Consider the following 24000-nt stretch of genomic DNA (forward strand, 5'->3'; position numbering starts at 1 on the left):
AACTTATTAAAAAATGAAGGTTGTGTGCTTCTAATGTCTTCATTTTATTTCACTTTGTGTTAGTTTTCCTATCTGTATTTGATTCTTCAATATTAGTTATCTTTTAAGGTTCAATAATACTGCTTTTTCCTTACTGTCTCCCTACCCCATCCCCATATCTAATCTGTGGTCAACTCCTGTGCATATTACCTTCACAACATCTTTCATATCTATTCCCTTGGTGCAGTTGCCACTAAGAAGTGGTCGGAAGTCCTGATCACCTTATTTCTATAGGATTAAAAAACTTTCTGCTTGGTCTCCCTGTCTAAAGTCTCCCTTCATTCCAGTCTAACTTCTACTCAATAAACTCCAATGGCTCCCTATTACCTCCAGGATCAAATATAAACCCCCCCTTTGGCTTTTTCGTATCAGAACACTTCACAGCCTGCATCTCTCCTGCCTCTTTATTCTTATTACACATTATTTCCTATACTCTGATTCAGCAACAACGGCCTTCTTGCTGTTTCTTGCTCACAACCCTTTGCTTACTATTGTGTTGAACAAAATAGGTGCTTCATGAATGCTTGTTGTATTGAACACCATCTTTATTCCAAACTTTTTGCTTTTAAAAGTGCTGCCACTATCAATATTTTTATAGAGGTACATATTTTTTCCTCTAATACTTCTACAGATCATAATTTCATTGTGGGATCATTGGGCCAAAGGGTATGAATAACGTATATGTCATATATTTTCTGAAAATCTATACAACATATATTTTCTGGAATTATCAGAACAAACCACATGTCCACTTAGGATGAATTAGTGTGGCTTACTTTTCCACAGCCTAAATAGCATTGAATTTTTCTCAACTTTACAGAACAAGTGAATGAAAAAGCATTTATTTATCCCTATTATTTACCAAGTACTAGGGATACAAATGCATAAGTGGGATAGTCCCTGCCCGCAAAGCAATTACATTCTAACTAGGGAAGACAACATATGCAGAGTAAACATATATAGGGGAGTACGGGCCAGGGATGTTGGTTTGTTTTGTTGGTTTGTAAATCATAGGCATAAGGAATGAACACATAAGAGAATAACTTGATGTGATCTTTCCAGAAACAATATTATTGATTTGATTATGGTTCCCAGAGAAAGAAATAGAAGGTAGGAGGGAAGATGAGGAAGGATGTACACATGAGTTGAGTGTATTAAGTTTGGGGTGGAATTTAATGCATGGCTGATGCCAGCTAGATATAATGAGCCATCTAGCCATATGAGTTGGCACAAGCACATGCGCTTATACTCACTAATATTTTACCATCTTTGCAAATTGGTTAGATGTAGGTTGCTAACTGAAAGTTATTTTAATTTGTATTTTTTACTAACAATTTTGAATGCTTTGGCTCATGGTTGTTGATAGTTTGTGTTTCTTCATTTGAAAACTGCCTGTTTATAATCTTTGACCTCTTATGCATTTAATCTTCTAGATTTTATTAATTCCATATAACATTTTGGATGTTAGATTTTTATAAAACATGTTTAATGTAGATATTTTTCCCAGCCTAAGACACTTTTAAAGATTCTTATAGCAATGTTTACATTTACTTGAATGCTTTTTATTTTAATATAATCAGTTCATCTATTTTGTATTTTATAACTTCCTCTAGGTGACAGATGGTTAAGAGTTTTTCTATCTACAGTTATGAAAGACATTTTCCTCATGTTTTCATGGTGTCCATTTAAATAATTTATACATTTTTTGAATTTGGGATACATTTATTGTATAATATGTTGATATAATCTATTTGCCTCCAAATTACTATATAGTTTTCCTAGCAATTTTTGTTGAATGATAAGATCTATGAGAACAGTAATTTGTATTCTTGTGTTTATTGAACACTAGATAACTGTATATGCTTGCTTCTAAATTTTATGTATCTAATCTGTTCCACTGATTTACATATTGGAGGCAACTAGGTGGCATAGTAGATAGGGTGCTGGGCCTGGGGTCAGGAAGACCTGAATTCAAATTTGACCTCAGACACTTACTAGCTACATGACCTTGGGTAAGTCATTTAATTTCTCTTTGCCTCAGTTTACTCAACTTTAAAATGGAGATAATAATAGCACTTACTTCCCAGGGTTGTTGTGAGGATTCAATGATATAATATTCATAAAGTGCTTATCCTGGCACATAGAAGGCACTATTTATTTCCTTCTCCCTTCCCTCCCCCTCCCACCCTGTCTCCATCCCACATGTAATAATAAATAGTTTGGGTAACTAAATAAGAAACTTGAGGTTCAGATTTGCTCAAGTCATTTGCTCAAGAACATGCCTAGTTAATGACAGCATCAAAAATCTGATTCCTTTCTGATCTTACCAGTGGATTTTTCATTTCAGCATATAGTCTCACAAACTATTTTGGGTACAGTCTCTTGTTGAGAGTAAGGATGATATCTAAAATAATTTTTAAAATGACAAGGAAATAGCTGTTATTTTAGTCTTAAGGTCCTTGATTTTTTTAGTCCAACTTCTTAATTAAAAAAACTTTCTTGTTTTTTAATTTCATTTTCATTTCTTCTACCTAGAGATTCATCCATTGCAACAAAAAATAAATATTTAAATAAAACAAGTTGAAAAACAGTTCAGCAAAACAAGCCAACCATTAACTGAGTCTGATAGCGTATGAAATGTTATGCTCAAGGGAAACCACACAACATAATGTCAGGGTCAACCACAGGTGTTTATGTGAAATAATATTGTATCTGAAACATGTGTTCTTTCACAGAATAAAAACACACAGTTAAACAGAAGTGAGGCTGGGGCATCATTGGGATCTCTCATTCTTCTTAGCTGACTTCTTTCTCTGTGTTCCTACTATTGGAAGTTTTTTGCCTGATCGAATACACATTCATACACCTGCCAGATGATCGATTTAGAAGTGATCTCTCATGGCCTGGAAGAAGGGAACTAAGGATGTGGTAGACAAATATCTGATGCTGTTATGGGCTGCTAATGCTGCCATGGGGAAACTGCCACCTCTCACTTCTCCCCTCCTCTTTCTCCTTGAAAGTGCCAAAGTTTCCACTACAACCTGTACCAAAAACTTCTGTCTTCCCATATGAAGGTTGATATCAACTTTCTTTTCTTTCTTTGTAATGACTACAAATCCCACAACTGTTTTGGCCAGCCAACTCCTTGTAGTCTTTCCACGATTACTAAGATGATAACCAGCATCTATATAGTGCCTACTATGTGCCAGGCACTGTTCTAAGAACTTCACAAATATTATACAATTCGATCCTTACAACCGCACAACAACCCTGTGAGGTAAGTGCTATTATTATCCCCATTTTGCAGTTGAAGAAACTGAGGCAAACAGAAGTTAGGTAATTTTACCAGGTTCATACAGTTAGTAAGTATCTGAGGCCAGATTTTAACTCCAGTCTTCCTGACTCTAGGCCTAGAGGACTATCTCCCACACTGCCTAACTGCTTAAGTATTTGTTTTTTTTATATTCATCACTTATCATGACACAATAATATTCCATTATACCAATGTGCTATAATTTATTTAATTATTCCCTAATCAATGTACATCTGCTTTTTTTTTTCCTCTTGGTGTGGAAAATGTTTCTATGAATAATCTGTTGCATATGAGGTGTGTCATGAAGTTGCTTAGAATTTGTGCCACATAGTTGAATCTCTGGATCAGAGGAGATGTATATTATAGTTACTTGTTTCACTTAATGCCAAGTAACTTTCCAGCATTATTGGACCAACTCACACCTCTGTTAATAGTGTGATACTGTGCCTGTCTTTTCACAAACTCTCCAACATGGATTACTCCCATCTTTTGTCATCTTTGCCAGTTTGCTAGGAATGAGCTAAAACCTCAGAGATGGTTTGAGTTGCAGTTACCTAGTTTGAACAATTTGGAGAAATCTTTCATATAGTTGTTGATAGTTTTCAGTTCTTTTCAGAACTCTTTGAACATATTGCTTGACCATTTATCGATTGGAGGATTCTTGGTCTTATATTTGGGTTATTTCCCTATATATCTCATATCTCAGACCAACTGGAACTTCCTCCTCCCAGTTAAGGCAAGCTACCCTAGCTGTTAAAGGGGAAAGTTACCTTAAGAGTGAGACAGAAGGAAGTTCCAGGCAGTTCAAACCACTACTAATACCTCAGCTGGCATTTCCCCACAGACCTGAGTAAAGACAGCCTAGTTCTCTGTGCCCATGTATACGAGGAATAGCAATTTTTGGCTGTGAAAACTACTTTACTTTTATCTTTCTTGTGTGCTGTGCACATAGTAAGAATGTAATGTTCTTTTCATTCTTTAATTCATTAATTTATTGGGTATCCATTCATTATTAGAGATATTTGAAAGAAATATTTTCTTCCGTGTTGACAACTTCCCTTTTTATCCTACATATATTTTGTTCCTGCAAAATTGCTTCAATTTCATGTAAACATAACTATCCATTTTGTTTTTTAATAAAGAAGTCAATTCCTTATTTAATTAGGAATTATCTTGGTATATGCTTTCATACTTGGTGACTTCAGTGCAAAAGTTGGCATAGATTAAAAGCAAAAAAGTATTGGTAATTATGGGTCAGGATAAAGGAATGAACCAAAGATGAAATATAAGCTTTATACATTATGAATATTTTCCTTGAGAAAAGAATCTGAAGGATATGCCAGGTATAAAACAGTGTCATAAAAATTTATTACATTTTAATAGATAGGAAATAACTTATGATTGATATGGATATCATTCCTGAATGTGCTTCTGTGTACAGTCAGATCACTGATGAGTTAGAGCAAAGATCAAAATTAACATAAAGGTAGAACAAGAAAGAATAAAAATGAGAAAAATCTTTAGTATGCAATTAAAACAACTCCAACCTGACCTTTTAAAATGAGTTATTGATGCATCAAATTGGGTAGTAGATGGAGGAAAAGACATTGACTCATTCCAACTGATTCCAAATATAAGTTTAAGCTATGCAAATCATTTTCCATAATGAGATCAAAAGAGTCTAAAGCCACATTCATCAGGAAATATTTGATTTACTTGACAAGTGACACCCATTACAAATCTCATTTAGAATATAACCGCATTTGTAAAACCTTAGAAAGAAGGATAGTGGAAGATTATGAACAGTGTTGCTTTATAGAACAATGAGAAGTAGTGGTGTGGTGAAAATGTTTAAAGGAATCTTGGTGAGAGATTCAGTTAAGTTGTCTCACAGGCATCTGATGATAAAACCCAAAGGAAGACAACAGGTGAAATATGGGAAAGATTTGCAGCCTTTTGTTTTTGAACAAATACTTTTCAACATCAAGTATTTTGGAGCCACTACACCCATACTTATAGTCCCAAATGTGCTGTCAGAAAAAGCGGAAATGGCACTGAAGAAAAAAATTAAGGTTAGAAATGGAACTAGACTAGACTAAATGTATATGGATGTCTGTACTTAAGAAAACACAGTTTTGAGAGCAATGGTTGATAAACAGTTGAAATACATGAAAATTTTTTTTAAAAGTTAAAGAAAAAAATGTCATACTTTATCTTTAAATAATATATTTTTTTAAAAGTTAAAGAAAAAAATGTCATACTTTATCTTTAAATAATTAAGAGGACATCAACAATAACCTATCCATGTATATACTTTTTTATATGTGAAAATATTAAGTCAAAAATCCTCACCTACATATAGCATATCTTGCATGAGGGTATTAGAAAGGATTCAGGGTTTCTAAAGTGATGTTCTATAAAAGATCACATCACTGCTATCATACAACTGACAAAAAGACACAGAATACAAGATCTCACTATACTTATTTGTTTATTGAGTATAAAAAATTTGATTTATTAGAGTGAAATTCTGCCTTAAAGGCTCTCTACCAAAAAGGTGACTTCCATGAAAAAGATGTCTTAAAATTTTAACAAATTATAAAATTTCTTGAAATATATAGCAAATATAATCTTCTTTGATAACCCACTGATGATTAGTATCCCATAGGGCATGAAATAAGAACTATGTTCAATAAAATAGTTGCTACTGTCATGGAAGAGTATGTGGTCCTGGTCTGAGAAATTTCTGATAGATAGTGAAGTCTGCTACATTCTTCTGCTTGAAAATGATTGTGCTGATTGTTTGACATCCCAGGACATGGTCAAGATTCCTAAATGGCATTCAGTATTACTGAAAAGAATTTAGTCCACCTATCCACACAGGAAAAACCAAACGAATAAAGAATTCTTAGTGGACAGAAGGATATGCACTTGGTACAAAAACCTATAGAGCTCATACACACACATATACAAACACACACACAGCATGTGAATACTACAAATGTGCTCAGAACTTCACAGGAGGAAGACAAGAGATTGGATTGCCTTTGGGAAATTTCGTTGTTCTTTAAATAACTCATAATACAGATGAAGAACCAGTACAGAAATTATTAGAAGTACGATATCATCAGATCGGTTCTGGGAAGTGTGAAATCAAAGTTGCCCAGTTGGAGGAGGTATAGAGACAGCAATAACAACAGAAAGGAGGGAGGAGCACTACAGCTGGTGGACAAGGGGTTGTAGCCAAGATCAACAAAGCACATATGGCAAAGCATCCTGAGGGGGTGTTAATCACCAAAACAATTATCAGTCATTTTACAAAAGGACATGGAGAAAACAGGCATGGATGCTACAGCAACCTAGCTTGCAGGATGATGATATTGAATAGAGAGTGATCTTTTACTGATCTGAGATGACTATTTTGTAAAAGACTTTTAGTGTACGTGACACAACTGTTTCTGATTGTATTTAGTGGTTGATTTAATTTTCTCCTTACTATCCTGATGAATGTTTAGCAGTATTACTATTATTGACAGATAAAATTGAAGTAGAAGAAGAAGTGGACACTTTTTGTCTGTTTTAGTTATACCATCTGCGTCAAGCAACGGATTTTTCCCTTCCTTATTTTTTACTGAAAACATTCCATTAAAAAACCCTTTTTTAGTTATCCTTAGGCATTTTTTGCAAGTCTTGTCCTTTCTGATATTAATTTTAGAATGCCATTCTTGTATATTTGTCCATATTTTGTACCCCAATTTATATTTTAGTTTGTATACTTTTTATGTTCAGGATCATCAAATAGATTACTGTACAACAATATTGGTATTTTTAGATGCTTCTTCCTTTTCTCATTCATCAGATGGTTTTTGATAGAATTTATTTTGAAGAGCCTCTCATCCCATTTCAACTATGTTCCCATTAATTCATATCAAAACATTACATTTTCCCCATGAAACATATTTTTCTAGTGAGGGCATGACTGTGGTGCTGCTTATCATGAATTCTAAGATGACATGGTCACTGTAATCCGAGGTGTTTGCCATTCCCGCTTTACTAACTAGATCTTCCTTTAAACATCAGAATTAAGTTCACAGTAGCAGTTCCCTCTTGATGCTTCCTCTATTTTCTGAGGAATGAATTTGTCAGCAAGGCAAGAATTTATAAATTGCTCTGCTTTCAATAATCGAAACTTTTAGCAGATGTCTATCAAATAGTTAGGGTACTCCATCTCTACCATAACATTCTCTGACTTTGGAGATCTGTGTAGGAAATATTTTTTATTCTCCGTTTGGTCCAGCAGTACGTATTACTTCTGTTATTTTATCCTTACCTACATACCTCTACCTCTTTATCTTTAATCTCTCTCATCTTTATGACATACAGTTTGACTCTCCCAACCCTTCCTTTAGAACAATTTCTTTTAAACTAAGATATACTCTTTCTTTACTATCCTAGCTGTAAATCCATCCCATCAAGTCTCAGTGATATTTATGAGATCATATATTGTGCTGAATTTGTCTATTTTGTATGTTTCCATGCATGGATGTAGATATCTATGACCTTAAATGTTGTTCCTGGTCCTTATTTCTATTATTTTTTCCTGTGAACTAGTGAGCTTTCTATCTTTTTAATATTGTATCCATTTTCTTTTATAGTATCTAGTTTTGTAGAAAGGATAGTACATAGCCATTTCAACCTCTCTCCCTCTAAAATGTTAGTTTAAAGCCCTCTTGATCAGGTCTGAAAATCTGCTGTACTTTCTAGTTTTCACGAGATCCACCCTATCCCTTTTTATGAGCTCATCATGCTGGTATCTTAATCCAGAAAACCAAATCTTGTCTTTCTATACCAGCAATTCATTTCTCACAACCTCTCTTCTTTTTCAAAGTCATCATCTTTAATACTGGGTGCTGCTGCTTCTTCAAAATATTTGGTTTTATCCTTTATGAGAAGAGTTTCATATATATTGTATAGATAACTTCAGTGATTTTATAGTTTCTTCCAGTAATCACCTAATAAGTGCCTTTTAATTCATTCTTATTCTCTGTGTCATATTTTTCTGTTCATCAGTTTGTTCATACTGTTTTTAATACCTAGTCCTTATACATAGTTCTTCTACCCTTCCTCTCCCCCTGCTGCCACTATCTTTATGAATTATTTCTTCTACTTTGCCTAGGAACCTTCCTCTTGTCGACCAAGTACAAGGAATACTTAATAAAACCTTTTCACTTTCTTCTCAAGTAGGAAGATTATCTTGCTTTTGAATAAAACACATAGTTGGAAAGTAAGTCAGAGAAGAAGATAACCATAGATAACGCAAGCCCTGTGAGTCATCCAAATGAGTCTACATACTGATATCTAAATATTCCTGTTGCTTGCTTGTCTTATGTTTGAATAATACAAAAGCTATGTTTTGAGAAATTTTGGTACTGTCTGATGCTCTTATGAACCATATATTAAAATTAGTTGTAGTTCATGTATTCCTAACCCAAGAACATATATCAGTAAGACTAAAGAAAATAAGGTTCCTCTCACACACAAAAAATTGGTGTCTTCTGTATTGTCTGCATGTGGTGTGGATCTTTTCTCTTGCCCTTTCCTACTTTGTACTTGTATTGGCAGGTCTTGAGTTCCCAGACAAGAGCACGTTACATGGCTACAACTCAAAACTCTCTTTCAATTCAATGACTATATCACATGCTACATGAGCATTCAGGACAACTCTTTATGAACGTATTAATGGAACTCCTTAATCTGTAAGGAGGGACCTGAGAGGATTTAAATGCTCTACCACTTCAGCCAAACAGATTTCCCCTCCCGCTTTTTGCGTGTGTCTCTCTTACTATAATACTAAGTATAGGACCCCCTACTATTTGTTCATAACAGATTGTTAATTCTTGGTGCCTGGAATGCACTCTCTCCACATCTTAGAATGAACAATAAATGAGCATTTACATGCTTAATTTTTGACAAACAGTGCTAAGGGATCTAGATGCACATAGGAAAAAAAACACAGTGCTTGCTTTCAAGGAATCAAGCTAATTGGCAGTCGGAGTCAATAAACATTTTTTAAGTATCTCTGTGCCGGGCACAGGTATAAAATAATCTGCTGGGGATGGAGCCAAGATGGTGGCAGGTAAGCAGGTCCCCTCCAAATCCCTCCAAACACCTGTAAAAATGGCTCTGAACAAATTCTAGAGCTGTGGAACCCACAAAGTAGCAGAGGGAAACAGATCTCCAGCCCAGGAGAGCCTGGATGGTCGCCAGGAAGGGTCTATTGCATTGTGCTGAGAGCAGAGGGCAGCCCAGCATGGGCCACACCGGGACAGACCAGATGCAGTCAGCCAGCCGGAACAGGCCTTGGGGCCATGAAACAGTGAGCTGTAGCACTTACCAGACTTCTCAACCCGCAAACGCCAAAGAGCAGGTTAGGGGGAAACTGCTGGATTGAGTTCAGAGCAGTCTAGCCGCCAGCTCTGGGGGCGGAGGAGGTCATGCAGTGGTGGTAGCAGCAGGAAGCTTCTGAGGCTGCCTCTAGAGCACCAGCGTCAGCAGCTTCCCGAGTCCCTGGCTCACACAGTGGGGGGAATCTAGCAACAAATCAGAGCAGGAATGCAAGGAGCGTTCTGTTGGCACAAAGGCAAATTCTCTTGCTATGCCCTGCTTGGATCTGAATTATGGTCCTGGTTAGTGGTTCTTGGGGGAGGAGGAGTGCTGCTGTGACAGAGCCTATGGTGATGGTGGAGTAGAAGTAGCTTTCAAGACAGCAGTGCTTGGACCCCAAAGCTTGGGACAAAGTACTCTCTGCTCTACAAGCAGTCATATCCTGACAAAAAGCTCAAGGGTCAAGTAGTTGGCTGAGAACATGAACAGGAAGTGAAAATGAACTCAGACTCAAACTCAAACTCTAGATTCCTTTTTAGGTGACAAGGAAGATCAAATCATACAGCCAGAAGAGGTTAACAAAGTCAAAGAGCCTACATCAAAAGCCTCCAAGAAAAATATGAATTGGTCTCAGGCCATGGAAGAGCTCAAAAAGCATTTGGAAAAGCAAGTTAGAGAAGTAGAGGAAAAATTGGGAAGAGAAATGAGAGTGATGCAAGAAAACCATGAAGAGCAAGTCAACAACTTGCTAAAAGAGACCAAAAAAATACTGAAGAAAATAGCAACTTCAAGAATAGACTAACCCAAATGACAAAAGAGCTCCAAAAAGCCAATGAGGAGAAGAATGCCTTCAAAGGCAAAATTAGCCAAATGGAAAAGGAGGTCCAAAAGACCACTGAAGAAAATACCACCTTAAAAATTAGATTGGAGCAAGTGGAAGCTAGTGACTTTATGAGAAACCAAGATATTATAAAACAGAACCAAAGGAATGAAAAAATAGAAGGCAATGTGAAATATCTCATTGGAAAAACCACTGACCTGGAGAATAGATCCAGGAGAGATAATTTAAAAATTATTGGACTACCTGAAAACCATGATAAAAAAAGAGCCTATGTATCATCTTTCAAGAAATTATCAAGGAAAACTGCCCTGATATTGTAGAACCAGAGGCTAAAATAGAAATTGAAAGAATCCACTGATCGCCTCTTGAAAAAGATCCCAAAAAGAAAACTCCTAGGAATATTGTCACCAAATTCCAGAGTTTCCAGGTCAAGAAGAAAATAATGCAAGCAGCTAGAAAGAAACAATTTGAGGATTATGGGAACACAATCAGAATAACACAAGATTTAGCAGCTTCTACATTAAGAGATCGAAGGGCTTGGAATATGATATTCCAGAGGTCAAAGGAGCTAGGATTAAAACCAAGAATCACCTACCCAGCAAAACTGAGTATCATGCTCCAAGGCACAATATGGATTTTCAATAAAATAGAGGACTTTCAAGCTTTCTCAATGAAAAGTCCAGAGCTGAATAGAAAATTTGACTTTCAAATACAAGAATGAAGAGAAGCATGAAAAGGTAAACAAGAAATAGAAATCACAAAGGACTTACTAAAGTTGAACTGTTTTGTTTACATTCCTACATGGAAAGATGATGTGTGTAATTCATGAGACCTTTCTCAGTATTAAGGGAGTTGAAGGGAATATAGACAGAGGCCACAGGATGAGTTGAATACGAAGGGATGATATCTAAAAAATGAAATAAATTTAAGGCGTGAGAGAGGAATATGTTGAGAGAGGCAGAAAGGGAGAGATAGAATGGGGTAAATTATCTCACATAAAAGTGGCAAGAAAAAGCAGTTCTGTTGGAAGGGAAGAGGGGGCAGGTGAGGGGGAATGAGTGAATCTTACTCTCAGTGAAGAGGGAATAACATGCACACTCAATTGGGTATCTTACTCCACAGGAAAGTAAGGGGAAGGAGATTTAAAAAAGGGGGGATGATAGAAGGGAGGGAAGATAGGGGGAGGAGGTAATCAAAAGCAAACACATTTTAAAAGGAACAGGGTCAAGGTAGAAAAATGAATAAAGGGGGACAGAATAGGATGGAAGGAAATATAGTTGGCCTCTCACAACATGAACATTGTGGAAGTGTTTTGCATAATGGTACATGTGTGATCTGTGTCGAATTGCTTGCCTTTGTAGGGAGGGTGGGTGGGAAGGGAAGAGGGGAGAGAATTTGGAACTCAAAGTTTTAAAAGCAGATGCTTAAAAAATTAATTTTTTCGCATGCAGCTGGGAAACAAGATATATAGGGAATGGGGCATAGAAATCTATCCTGCCCTACAAGAAAGTGAGGGGAAAGGGAATGGGGGAGAATGGGGTGAAAAGGGGGAGGGCTGACTGGGGAACGGGCAGTCAGAATATATGCCATCTTGGAAAGGGAGGAGAAAATTTGTAACTCAAAATCTTGTGAAAATCAATGTTGAAAACTAAAATATTAAATAAAAATATATACAGAAATAAAATAAAATAATCTCTGCCTTCAAAGAGCTCACAATCTAATGGGGAGATACTCATAAAAAGAAGCCAGAAAAGGTTCGGGGCATGGTAGCCACAGGGGATGCAATGAAGTCCTGTAGCCCAGAAGGGAAGTGATCTGAAGAGGCACAAGTTACAGAGTTTATTTCATCCTGTAGAATGATAAGTGTCTGGAGATTATGAATTCCAAGAGAGCAGCTGGGTCGGAAATGATGAAGTGAATGCCTTGGGTATCCTCCTTAAATGGTAGAAGATATGGGAGGATATCTCCAATATCCCCACTTCTTCCTCTCCAATAGGAAGAAAGGAAGATCCCAGGGACCAGGGATGCTTAAGAGGTGTGAGTTTCAGAGTTGATTTGGGAGACAAAACATACAGGAGAGAGTTCATCCCACCTGAAGGGTGGATGAAAAGATCTGGAGGTCCTTAGGCTTCAGAAGCAGTGTAGATAAGAAAGCAAATAGGAAATCTTTTAAAAAAATTTTACGGTTGGTAAAATTCTATATTTTAGTTGAACTTTACAATGAAAACAGTTTGATGTAGTAGAAAACATGCTGCTCTGAGTGCCAGAGAGTCGTGTTCGAATTCCTTCGCTGCTACTTCCCATTGGTGTGACCTGGGGCAAGTCCAGTGGCCTCTTTGGGGTGGTTCAGGGGACAGTTAAGTTCCCTTATGGTTCTAAATCTATGATCCTATGATCACATATGATAGTCCCAACAGATATCATTATAATTTTTCATATAAAAACTCTGATGTTCAGAGATATGTGACTTGCCCAAGCTATCCTGCTAGCAAGTTGGAGAGGCAAGACCGTTGCCTGTGTCTTTTGGCATACACTCAGGTACCTGCTTTACATAGACACAGCTTCCAACAAATAGTTTTTCCTTAGCTTTTAAAAATAAATTTTTATTGATGTCTTCTGTGTCTTACATCATCATAGTTATCCCAAGTATTCCTCCCTCTCCTCCTCCTGGAGAGCTATCCAATATAAAACATAGTATGTTTAGAGAGAAAAAATATCAACATAACTGACCAGCACATTGAAAAAGTCTGAAAACATGTGCAAAGTGTAACTGCTGCGGACCTCCTACCTCCACGAAACGTTGCGTTAGGGATGTCCTCTCATATCTCTTAATTCAACTCCCATTTGATCTTTATAATTTTATTACATTTACTTTTGATTTTTGAGTGAGTGGTTGTTCTTTCCTTTTACAACATCGTTGTTACTATGTATGTTGTTTTCTTGGCTTTGCTTACGTCACTCCACATGAGTTCATATAGCTCTCTCCATGCTTTTCTGTATTTATCGCACACATTATCTCATAACACAGTAATCTTCCATTACATTCATGTGCCACAATTTGTTTAGCCATTTCCCAGTTGATGTATACTGACTTTGTTCCCAATCCTAAGCTATCACAAAAAGTGCTGCTATAAATATTTTGTAGTGCCTGGGGATAGTTTGTTTTTATCAGTGGTTTTCTTGGGCTATAAGCCCAGTAATGGTGTCTCTGGTTCAAAGGGTATGGACATTTTACTCTCTTTATTTATATAATTACAGATTACTTTCCAAAATTGTTGTGCCATTTCATAGCACCAATATTGTATTAGTATTCTTATCATTCTGCAGCCCCTCTAACATTGACTACTGCCATTTTGGGGGTCATTTTTGCCAATTTATAGGGTGTGAGATGAAACCTCCATGCTGTTTTGATTTGTATTTCTCTTATTATTGATAGTTGGGCTGTGAATAAATTACATTTTTTCTTTTGAGAAATGTTTGTCTATATCCTTTGTTCACTTATCTGTTGGTGTGTGTGGGCATACACACACATACATTCACACGCCTACTAATTATTTATATATCTTGGATTCCAAATCTTTATCTGAGAAATTTGATACAGATTCCCACCCCCCATTTGACCACTTCCCTTCTTATTCTAAGTGCCTTAATTTTTCTCTGTGCAGAAGCTTTTTAGTTTCAAGTAATCAAAGTTATCTATTTTATCTTTTGTAATTTACTCTGTCTTGTTTGGTTAAGGCTACATTTCCTACCCACGAAAGGTATATGATCTGTTTCTCTTCTAGTTTTTTTAATAGTGTGATCTTTAATACCACAGTTATATAGTCATTTAGAATGTGTTGTGCGTTATAGCATAAGGTATTGATATCAGCCTAATTTCTCAGTTTTCCCAGAAGGTTTTTTTAAATCAAATAAAGAGTTTTTCCTAAGTAATTTATGTTTTCCACTTTATCAAATACTGGGTTATTGAGTCCTATTTTTTCTAATTCTTCCTTGTCTAGTCTGTTCCATTAATCTATCTCTTTATTTTTTAACCAATACCAGATGTTTTTGATGACTGTTGCTTTATAATATAATCTCAAATCTGGAAGTGATATTCTATCTTCATCCATATTTCTTTTCATCATTTCCCATGCTATTGTAGATCTTTTGTTTTTTCAAATGAAATTTATTATTTCATCAAATTTCATAAAGTATCCCCTTGGTAATTCTACTGGTAGGGAATAAAAAGGTAAATTAATTTTGGTAGTATTGTCATTTTTATTATATTGGTATAGTCTCATCATGAGCACTGAATATTCTTCCATCTAAGTTTTTTCTTTAAGGACCACTTTGTAATTAAATCTATGCAAGTCTTCTGTGTGTTTTGGTAGGTCATTTCCACAGATATTTCATGCATTTTTAGTTATATGGAAAGCGTTTTCTTTTTATTCTTGTTTCTTGTCAATGAATAAGGACAGTTTTATCTCCTCTTTACCTATCTTTATGTATTTAATTTTTTTCTCTTGTCTTATTTCTGTTGCTAGCATTTAAGAACTAAATCAAATAATACTGGGAAAGTGAGAATCCTTTGCTTCACTCCTGTATTTATTGGAAAAGGTTCTACTATATAGCCATTGTATATGGTGCTTGCTTTTGGTTTTAGATAGAAAGTTTTTATAATATTAAAAGGTCCCTTTATGCCCACACTTTGTAGGGTTTTTATCATAAAAGTATTTGTCAAAGACTTTTTGCATCTGTTGAGATGATCATTGGTTTTAGGTGTTTTGGTTTTTAATATGAATAATTATCTTGATTGTTTTCCTATTGTTGAACTATCTCTGCATGCCTGGTATAAATCCCAATTGATCATAATGAATTATTTATCAAATAAATTGTAGTCTTTCAGGATTTTGTTTAAAAATTTTTGAGTCAGATTTCCTTAATGATACTGTCCTATAGTTTTCCTTCCATGTTTTATTTTTCTCTAGTTTAAGCTTATTTGTCTAATAAAAGAATTCTGGTAGAGTTATTTCTTTCTCATTTTTAGAATAATTTGTGAAGTAAGGGTACTAACTGTTCTTTAAAAATGTTTGATAGCATTCTCATGAATCCATGAGGATCAAGAGTTTTTTCCTATATTAGTTCCTTTACAGCTGGATCTATTTCCTTTTCTTAGATTGGCTTAAGATTTCTATTTGGTCTTCTGAGACTTTAGGTATTTTATATTTTTGAAGGCATTCCTCTATTTCTTTTGGGTGCCTGGTTTTTTTTTTTAGCATGTAATTGTGAATAATATTTTCTGATTATTCTTTTATTTTTTCTGGTTTTGCTGGGATTTCACCTTGCTCATTTGTTATTATATTGATTTGATTGCTCTCTACTTTTTAATCAGATTAGCTAAGCATTTATTAATTTTATTAGTCTTTTCAAAGAACCAGCTTTTGATTTTTAAAAATAATTTCTGTGTTTTTTATTTCCATATTATCTGTTCTTCCTCTTATTTTTAATATCTCCTATTTTGTACTTATCTTAGGTTTGTTTATGTGTTGGTTTTCTTATTTTTTAAAATTGTATTTAGTTTATCAGACCTCTTTTCTTCTATTTTGTTAATATATGTTTGTAAGAATATGAATTTTTCACCCCAAGGACTATTTTAGCTGCCTTTTGGAATGGTGTTTCATTACTATTTTTATGTAATTATTAATTGTTTTTATGATTTGTTCTTTGACTCACTCATTATTTAGGGTTTTATTGTTAATTCTACATTTGGGTCTCATCTGTAAAAGAAGTATTAGCTATTTCTGCCTTTTTATACTTGTTTGCAAAATCTCTCTGCCTTGGCATGTAATCAATTTTGTAAAAGTTCCATGTGATACTAAGAAATATTCTTTTGTTGTCCTATTTGGAAAATGCCACAAATCTTTTAACTTTAGTTTCTCCACTAAGTTGTTTATTCTATATTGTCCCTTTCATTCATCTTTCCATTAGATTTATCCCAAACTGATATAGTAATATTGAAATCCCCTGTCATTATTGTGTTGCTCTCTACATCTCATAGTTCAGATAATGTTTCCTTTAGGAATCTGGATGCTAAGGTATCTGTAGTGTTTGTTACTGATATTGGTTTTTTTTTTATCTATGGTTCCTTTCTGCATAATAGTTTCCTTGTTCATCTCTTTTTACTTTTTGAATGTTTTTTTTTTTGCTTTGTCAGATAGCAAGATTAGAAATCCTGGGTTTTTTTTGCATTCTCTTGATGCATGGCCATTTTTGCTATCACCTCAGTTTCATTTTGTTTATGTCTTTTTTGTGTGTATGTGTTTTTTGTAAGCAACAGATCGTAGGTCTTTTTTCATATTCAGTCTTTTCCTCTCATTTTATTGGATTATTTAATACATTCACATTTTTGTTTTATTAGGTTTAGGTTTATATTTTCCTCTATTTATCTGTAACATTGTGGGTTTTTTTGAAGTTATACCTTTCCCCCCTCTTCTGTCGAAAACAATATGGTACTTGAAAGTACTATGATCCTTCAGTTTACCTTAATCTTTTTAAGGTGGACCTGTTCCTACTGGTTCTCTTCTCCCATCTTTTATCCCCTGCTCTCATTTATTACCCCTTTGCCATTTGGGTTTTGCTTATTCCTCTTTCCTACTTTTATCTAGTTTTGTAATTCTTCACCTCATTTTTCTTCTTAGTTAATCAAGTGGATTCCCTCTTCCTTCTCTCTTCTTCAACTAGTCCCATTTATAAGTTTTTAAAATTTCATTTTTGGTGCCCTTTTCTAAAAAGGATTTCTCATTCTCTTCCTTATTTATCCTTGCTTTCTGTTTACTTCAGATCCTCATTCTCTGATTCATGACTGAAAATTTTCCATGTTCTCTTTTCACTATTTTCCTCATGTAATCAAAGCTTCCAATGTATCTGTTCCAGGCTCTCTCCTGTAGGTAGTTTTTGCTACTGTCTTCTAGAGCTTGCCCTATGGATTCCCCCTTTCAATTTCACCTCACTCCCAGGAAAATGTCAATGTTAGCAGGTGTCAGGACATGGCATGTGGTAGGGCCTCCCCCACTGTATCTCTGATTATGCAGCCCATCACTGATCTATATACTTCTCTGGTTACCTTTTATTTTGCCCATGTGCCTCCAGAACTCCTCTGGGGGTCCACACTCTCTCACTACCCTAGGTGAAAGTTGCCCCCAAGACTTCAAACTCCCCAGGTCCCACTGTAGGAAAATTAGTCTTGTCAAGCACCAGATCCCCAACACCACACTCATTACAAGGTCCCCATCACCCTTGACAGACCATCTCTCTTCACTCAAAGGAGCATTTATCAGTGAAACCCCCTCCCACCACCAAAATAAAGCCTCTTTACTCCGATTTTCAATTCTTCTCACTTCCCTCTTCCTATTCCTCTACTCCCCTGCAGGCTCTTCTGTTTGGACCCCAGGACATCACACATTCCTCTTTATCCCCCTGTGGTTCCCTTACCCTGCTTTGATGGACCCTCCCATGTTGCAATAGGTTTCCTTAAAACAGCAGCAGCAACACCACACACACACACACACACACACACACACACACACACACACATCAATTCACTGGTAGTCAGAGTGTCACTAGGTTCTGTGTTCCATGATCACTTTTACCTCCACCAGACTATTACTTTCACCTCTGCTTGCATACGTTAGAAAGAAGTCTCTTACTGGCCTCTCTGCTGTCTCGCTGTTGCTGTCTGCTGAATTTTTATTCATTCCTCCTGCATATCTGTTTTTTTGGGTTGTTCAAGGTGCAAATAATCTTTTCTGCTCTGGGTTTTTTCCCTAAAAATGTTTGCCTCTGTTATTTCATCTATCTTTTTTTATGTAGGATTAAGCTCAGATTTGCAAGGTAGGTCACTCTGTGGTGAATTCTCAACTCCTTAGTTCTTTGCCCTCTTATGTTTTTGATATCATGATTATGATGATGTTGCGATTTTGAAGAATAGTCTAGCATTATTCAAATTTACTTTCTTTTGTATCTAGAGGTCTTTTCCCTGATCACATGAAGAATTATTGTTTCTGAATTGAATTGTTAAATTTAACAGCTGTGTCTCGGAATTTTTGGCTTTGTTTTTTTTTTCTTTGCAGGTGAACTATGAATTCTTTCAATGGTTTTATTTCATTTTTATATTCAGAAGATCTAGGCTGTTATCATCTATTCTTTACTTCATTATGTTGTTAAAGATTTTTGTCCTATCATGTTCTTCTGGGAGACCTATGATCTTTTGGTTTTCTCTATGAATCCTGTCTTTGAAATGAGTATGTTTTGCTTGCATAGTGAGCATATTTTCCTTTAATGTTACTGTTTTTCTTCTCTTCTTCTAGACTCTTTCACATCTATGTATTTGCATTCCCAATATATTGTTTTCTCTTTAATTTTTTGGTGAGACTTGCCATTGCGGATAGCAATTCCTTATTCTTCCCATGATTTTTTATTGTGCAGGTCATAAATTCTGCTCTTTTTTTTTTTTAATGTGTGCAGGCACATTTTTATATATGTATATACAAATAAACACGCACTTGTATAGATGTATACGTATATCCAAATATATGCATACACATGATTGAAGCATTTACCTATTCTGTCACATTTAATGTTTTACATGTATATACATGACACAATATGATATGTAAACACTCACATGTCTAGTTATATATATATTTAGACATGCACATATTCTAGATGTATAAGCATGTATACATGTAATATGCACTATTATGCTTGTGTAGATTGCATACATACTTAAGTGTATTCATTAAATATATGAGTTATATATATATACACATATACACAAATTTATACACATAAACATACATTTATAATATATTATATCATATATTATATCATGTCATTTCATATCTATTTAGAATGGTAGCTTAGAGTAAAAGATTCCAGATTAAAAGAATGCTAAAAATGGAAGACTGGGAAACAAGGGCAGATAATAGAATTGATTTAGTTCAGCTTCTTCTTTTATAGTTGCTCCAAATGCAGCTGGGAGAAGTAAGGACTTACCCAGTGTTACTCAAATAGAAGTCATGGGAATAATGATAGTGATAGCCAACACGTGTATTCATTCATTTTGCAATTTTTATATAAAACCTGCTTTCTAGCAGCACTGTCCTAAGGGCTGACAAAGACAAAAAATAAAGTTGTTTAATTTTCAAAAAAGTATATAATACTATATATTCCTACATGTAGCTGTCTTGCTATATCTATATATTCATTTTTTAGATCATCCCAACGAGCCTCTAAGGTATGAAATATAGATCATATTTTTCCAATTGAAAGTTGAGATGGAGATAGCCAGTTTAGATTAGATCTCAACATTTGGAAAACATTTTTATGGGGGAAAATAAGCTTTGAAAGTAAGTGATCAGCACATCATTTCCCAGAATCACATTTAGCTTATTAATGTCTAATTTCACTTGATTTTTGAATTTTTGATCAGCACTTTATTATTGATCTTAGAAAAGCTTTTTTTTAAAATTTCTGTTTGAAGTTTTCAGGTTAGATTTTATTTTTTCTCCTAGATTATTCTGCTTAGCTAGAGTCAGTCAACATAACTTCAACTCGGGATTTTTATGAGTCTTTTCTCTCAAAGTATATTGATATTCCTCTAGTATTTCTATCTTTTTTTTATTTATTTTTTTTAAAGGTGTTTTATTTATTTTTAGTTTACCACACACGGTTCTACATAGTTTTGAGTTCCAGTTTTTCTCCCCTCCCTCCCCAAGACGGCATGAAGTCTCATATAACTGTCATGTATAACTTCGCATTGAATTAATTTATGCTCTAGTCAAGTCGTGGAGAAGAATTTTGACCAATGGAATGAATCATGAGAAAGAAGAAACAGAACCAAAAAAAAAAAAAAACAAACAAGAAGGAAAAAAAAAACCCCAAAAACAAAAACAAAAGAGAAGCAGAAAAGGCGAGCATGTAGTGTGCCTCAGTCTGTATTCAAACTTCGCAGTTCTTTCTCTGAATGAAGATAGCATTCTCCATCGTGAGTCCCCTGGAATTGTCCTTGCCCCTTTAGGTTGCTGAAAGAAGCGCAGTATGTCAGGGTTGGTCCTCACGGAATCCACATATCTGTGGCTGTGCACAACGTTCTCCTGGCTCTGCTCCGCTCACTCAGCATTATGTCGTGTAGGTATTTCCAGGTTGTTATGAAGTCTGCATCATCCCCATTTCTTATGGCACAATAGTATTCCATCACCTTCATATACCACAGCTTGTTCAGCCATTCCCCAATTGATGGGCATCCCTTTGCTTTCCAATTCTTGGCTACCACAAAGAGAGCTGCTATAAATATTCTTGTACATATGGGTCCTTTTCCCGCTTGCGTGATTTCTTTGGGATACAACCCTAGAAGTGGTATTACTGGGTCAAAGGGTATGAACATTCTTTATAATTCTTTTTTTCTCTTTTGAAGTACTCAGGAATAGTGTGTTATGGTTCCATATTCTCCTTACATTCCATGGGGGTCCTCTATCTCATGAAATGTTAGGTCATTTTACTTTGTTGTGCAGTATTCATATAGATGCTTCAACTAATTTAGTAGATCTGGAGGTCATTTTCCTTCTGTTAGTGTTTTCCCTGTTGATTTTTCTGATTATATTTGAGGTTTTTAAGTTTTCTTCTTCCTGAGATCTTTGTTAATTTCAGTCTTTTTTTCTTGTTTCTTGATTTTCCCCTATTCCCTTTCTGACCCTGTCTCCTCTCCTGGTGGTTTCCTTGGGGGCAACATATCAAGCTGTCTCAGCCTCCTCTCATGCTGCTTAACATTGTTTACTAGTCTAGGTCTCTGCCTTGAGTGACTTTTAGCTGGCCAGAAATGGCCCCACTTGGATGCTTTTTCTCCTCACCCTTACTGGAGTGCTGAACTTCCCTTCTCCAGCTCACTTTCCCCAACAGGGTAGCCTGTCCTGGTGTACTGTCTCACTCCCTCTGTTCTTTAGTTATCTGGCTGGGGTTGACAGTCCAGATTGTCTGACAGGGTTGTCTGCCCTGGCACTGGCAGTTCAGAGTTCTGCAGGGCTGGTGTTACATGGTTGGGGCCACTGGCTCTTTGATGCTGACCAGCCAAACTTCTACAGCCCGGTGCTGGAGTCTTCATGATACTGTAAAGAGGGAAGGGAAACTGGACTGTTGGGGTGAGTTTGGTGTAAGCCTGTGTCAGATCTTTGGAACTTTCAGTGTAACCTTGCTGTCCATAGCATGGAAAGTTAGGGAGAGGTGTTGAATGAGCTTGAGGTCAGTGAGCTTATGAGTTTTTGTTTTGTTTTGTTTTGTTTTACCATCCCTTCTTTTGGACTCTTGAGTGTCCTACACTATAGAGACAAATGAAGTTGCTTTATCTTCTGTGCATAATTTCTGTTTTTGAGAAGGTTTAGAGGTTGTGGGGCTCAGAGAAAACATCTTGTCCTTCATCTTTTTTGCATAGCCCAGAAATCTGCCCTAGGTATTCTTATGGCAAATTGGATGTCTGACTCAAAGAGCATTGGAGCATGGAGATGATTGGGCCACCACCTTTGAGAAGGTCTAGTGTAGGGAGGTCAGTGTCTATCCAGGAGGGGAAGGGGAAAAAAAGAGGCAGTGGGAAGGAAGCAGGGATGAAAGTATGTTAGTAATTCTGGGTTAGGAGATGGAGAATGTGTGGCAAATTCTCTAGCTGGAGCCTTTAGTTTGTAGTTCAGATACCATCTCTTGATCTTCCCCTCCTCTCACTAAATTGTCAGTCCTCCCTCTCTTTTCAAATTACCTTCTGTTTGTATCCTCCAGTTAGAATGTAAGTTTCTGTTTCCTTTTGTTGATAATGCCTTATAACAGATAAGTAATTAATAAATTTTTATTTGGGTTAATAAATACAGGGAAAATTCTGAGGAACTTGTACCCTGGAGCTTTGTAAATGGCAAAACATTCCACATAATAAAAAACACCTAAATGTCAAAAATATGATACACATCTCTTTTTTGATAAGCAGTGAAAAGCATAATCTATTTTTAACAAAAGATCTTTTTCATTCAGATGGTATATTTATACTTACTATTTTTATAATTGATATAGCTCAGGAAGAAATATAAAAACACATTTTTCCCTTATAGAATTTTCATTCTAAAACTGAAGTGGGCATACATTGACATATGTAAAACAAGTATTTAATGATACAGAATTTGTGTCCCTTTTTTCCAGTGAGAGAAATAATATTGATATGTGAATTCAAAGCTTTCTTATTAGGCTGTTAAGGTGACAGTAATGTAAAGAGGAAAGAATGAAAGTGGGGAACGTAAAGACAGAGTGACAAAAAAGAAGAGCCAAAGACCAGGAACAACGAAGGCATGCATGAGGGAATGAGGGAAGAGGGATGTGCTCAACTTGTCGTTAGAAGATCTGTCCTACCAAAGCTTGCTTAGAGAGAGAGATTCCTGGATGATATGCTTGTCCCCTTACAAATGGTTTATGGTTGTTATTGCTTGTTTATAATGCAGGTCTGAGAACTATTGGAGTCATCACCAAACTAGATCTTATGGATGAAGGAACTGATGCAAGGGATGTTCTAGAAAACAAATTGCTTCCTCTTCGAAGAGGTAAGACCATAATGTCCCAAATGTCACCTGACAATATAAGGAACAGAAAGGGTTTGAGCAGCTATTGGTAGTGCCAATTTTAATGAAGTCTCTTCAATTGAAAAAGTTAAGAATCATCTTGGTCATTTACGAATGTGGGTCTGGTCTTTGTCACAGTTGAACAAACATATCTAAATGATGTATTGAAAATTATCCAGAAGGAGAATTCCTTTAAATTTCTGAACAAAGAGAACAGGAAAGAAAAAAAAGGGAAAGGATTGAATGGAGGGTATATGGATTCAGTACAAACTTCATGATAATAATAAAGTCACTTAACTGATTTTTTTTCTAATTTATTTAACTGCTAAATGGACAGAGCTGTATCACAGAACTTCAGAGAGACTTAGCCTGGGAATCAATTTGAAATTCATAGTTCTTTGACTTAAAATATCCACTCATGTGATGTTCCTCCTTCTTCCCCCCAAATATCATTATCCAAGTCAGATATGCTTAATTAAATCCTAGACCCTGAAAGCTGAACTTTCTTGCTTGTTTTAGGTTATGTGGGTGTGGTAAACAGAAGCCAAAAAGACATTGATGGAAAGAAGGACATTAAGGCAGCTCTGCTGGCAGAAAGAAAATTTTTTCTTTCCCACCCAGGCTACAGACACATTGCTGATCGAATGGGAACTCCACATCTTCAGAAAGTCCTAAATCAGGTGAATTTCAAGATATTTGTTTTAATATACATCCTTTCAGTTATTAGAGAAATTATATGCTGAGATTTTAAAAGTAAATATTATTTTTATCAGCCCCCAGAAATTGTGGTAGGT

General features: G+C 35.7%; 1 protein-coding gene across 3 annotated transcripts in view; it reads left to right on the forward strand.

Moving 5' to 3' along the window:
• Positions 1 to 24000, forward strand: part of DNM3 (dynamin 3) — a 638732-nt gene that overhangs the window by 181935 nt on the left and 432797 nt on the right. For all 3 annotated transcript variants that reach the window (XM_036753297.1, XM_036753298.1, XM_036753299.1), the window contains exons 5-6: positions 23090 to 23188; positions 23726 to 23886. In XM_036753297.1, coding sequence (XP_036609192.1) covers positions 23090 to 23188; positions 23726 to 23886 — 260 coding nt within the window. The remainder of the gene's footprint in view (positions 1 to 23089; positions 23189 to 23725; positions 23887 to 24000) is intronic.

This window comes from Trichosurus vulpecula, chromosome 4 (assembly GCF_011100635.1).
Source record: "Trichosurus vulpecula isolate mTriVul1 chromosome 4, mTriVul1.pri, whole genome shotgun sequence".
Taxonomy (NCBI): Eukaryota; Metazoa; Chordata; class Mammalia; order Diprotodontia; family Phalangeridae; genus Trichosurus; species Trichosurus vulpecula.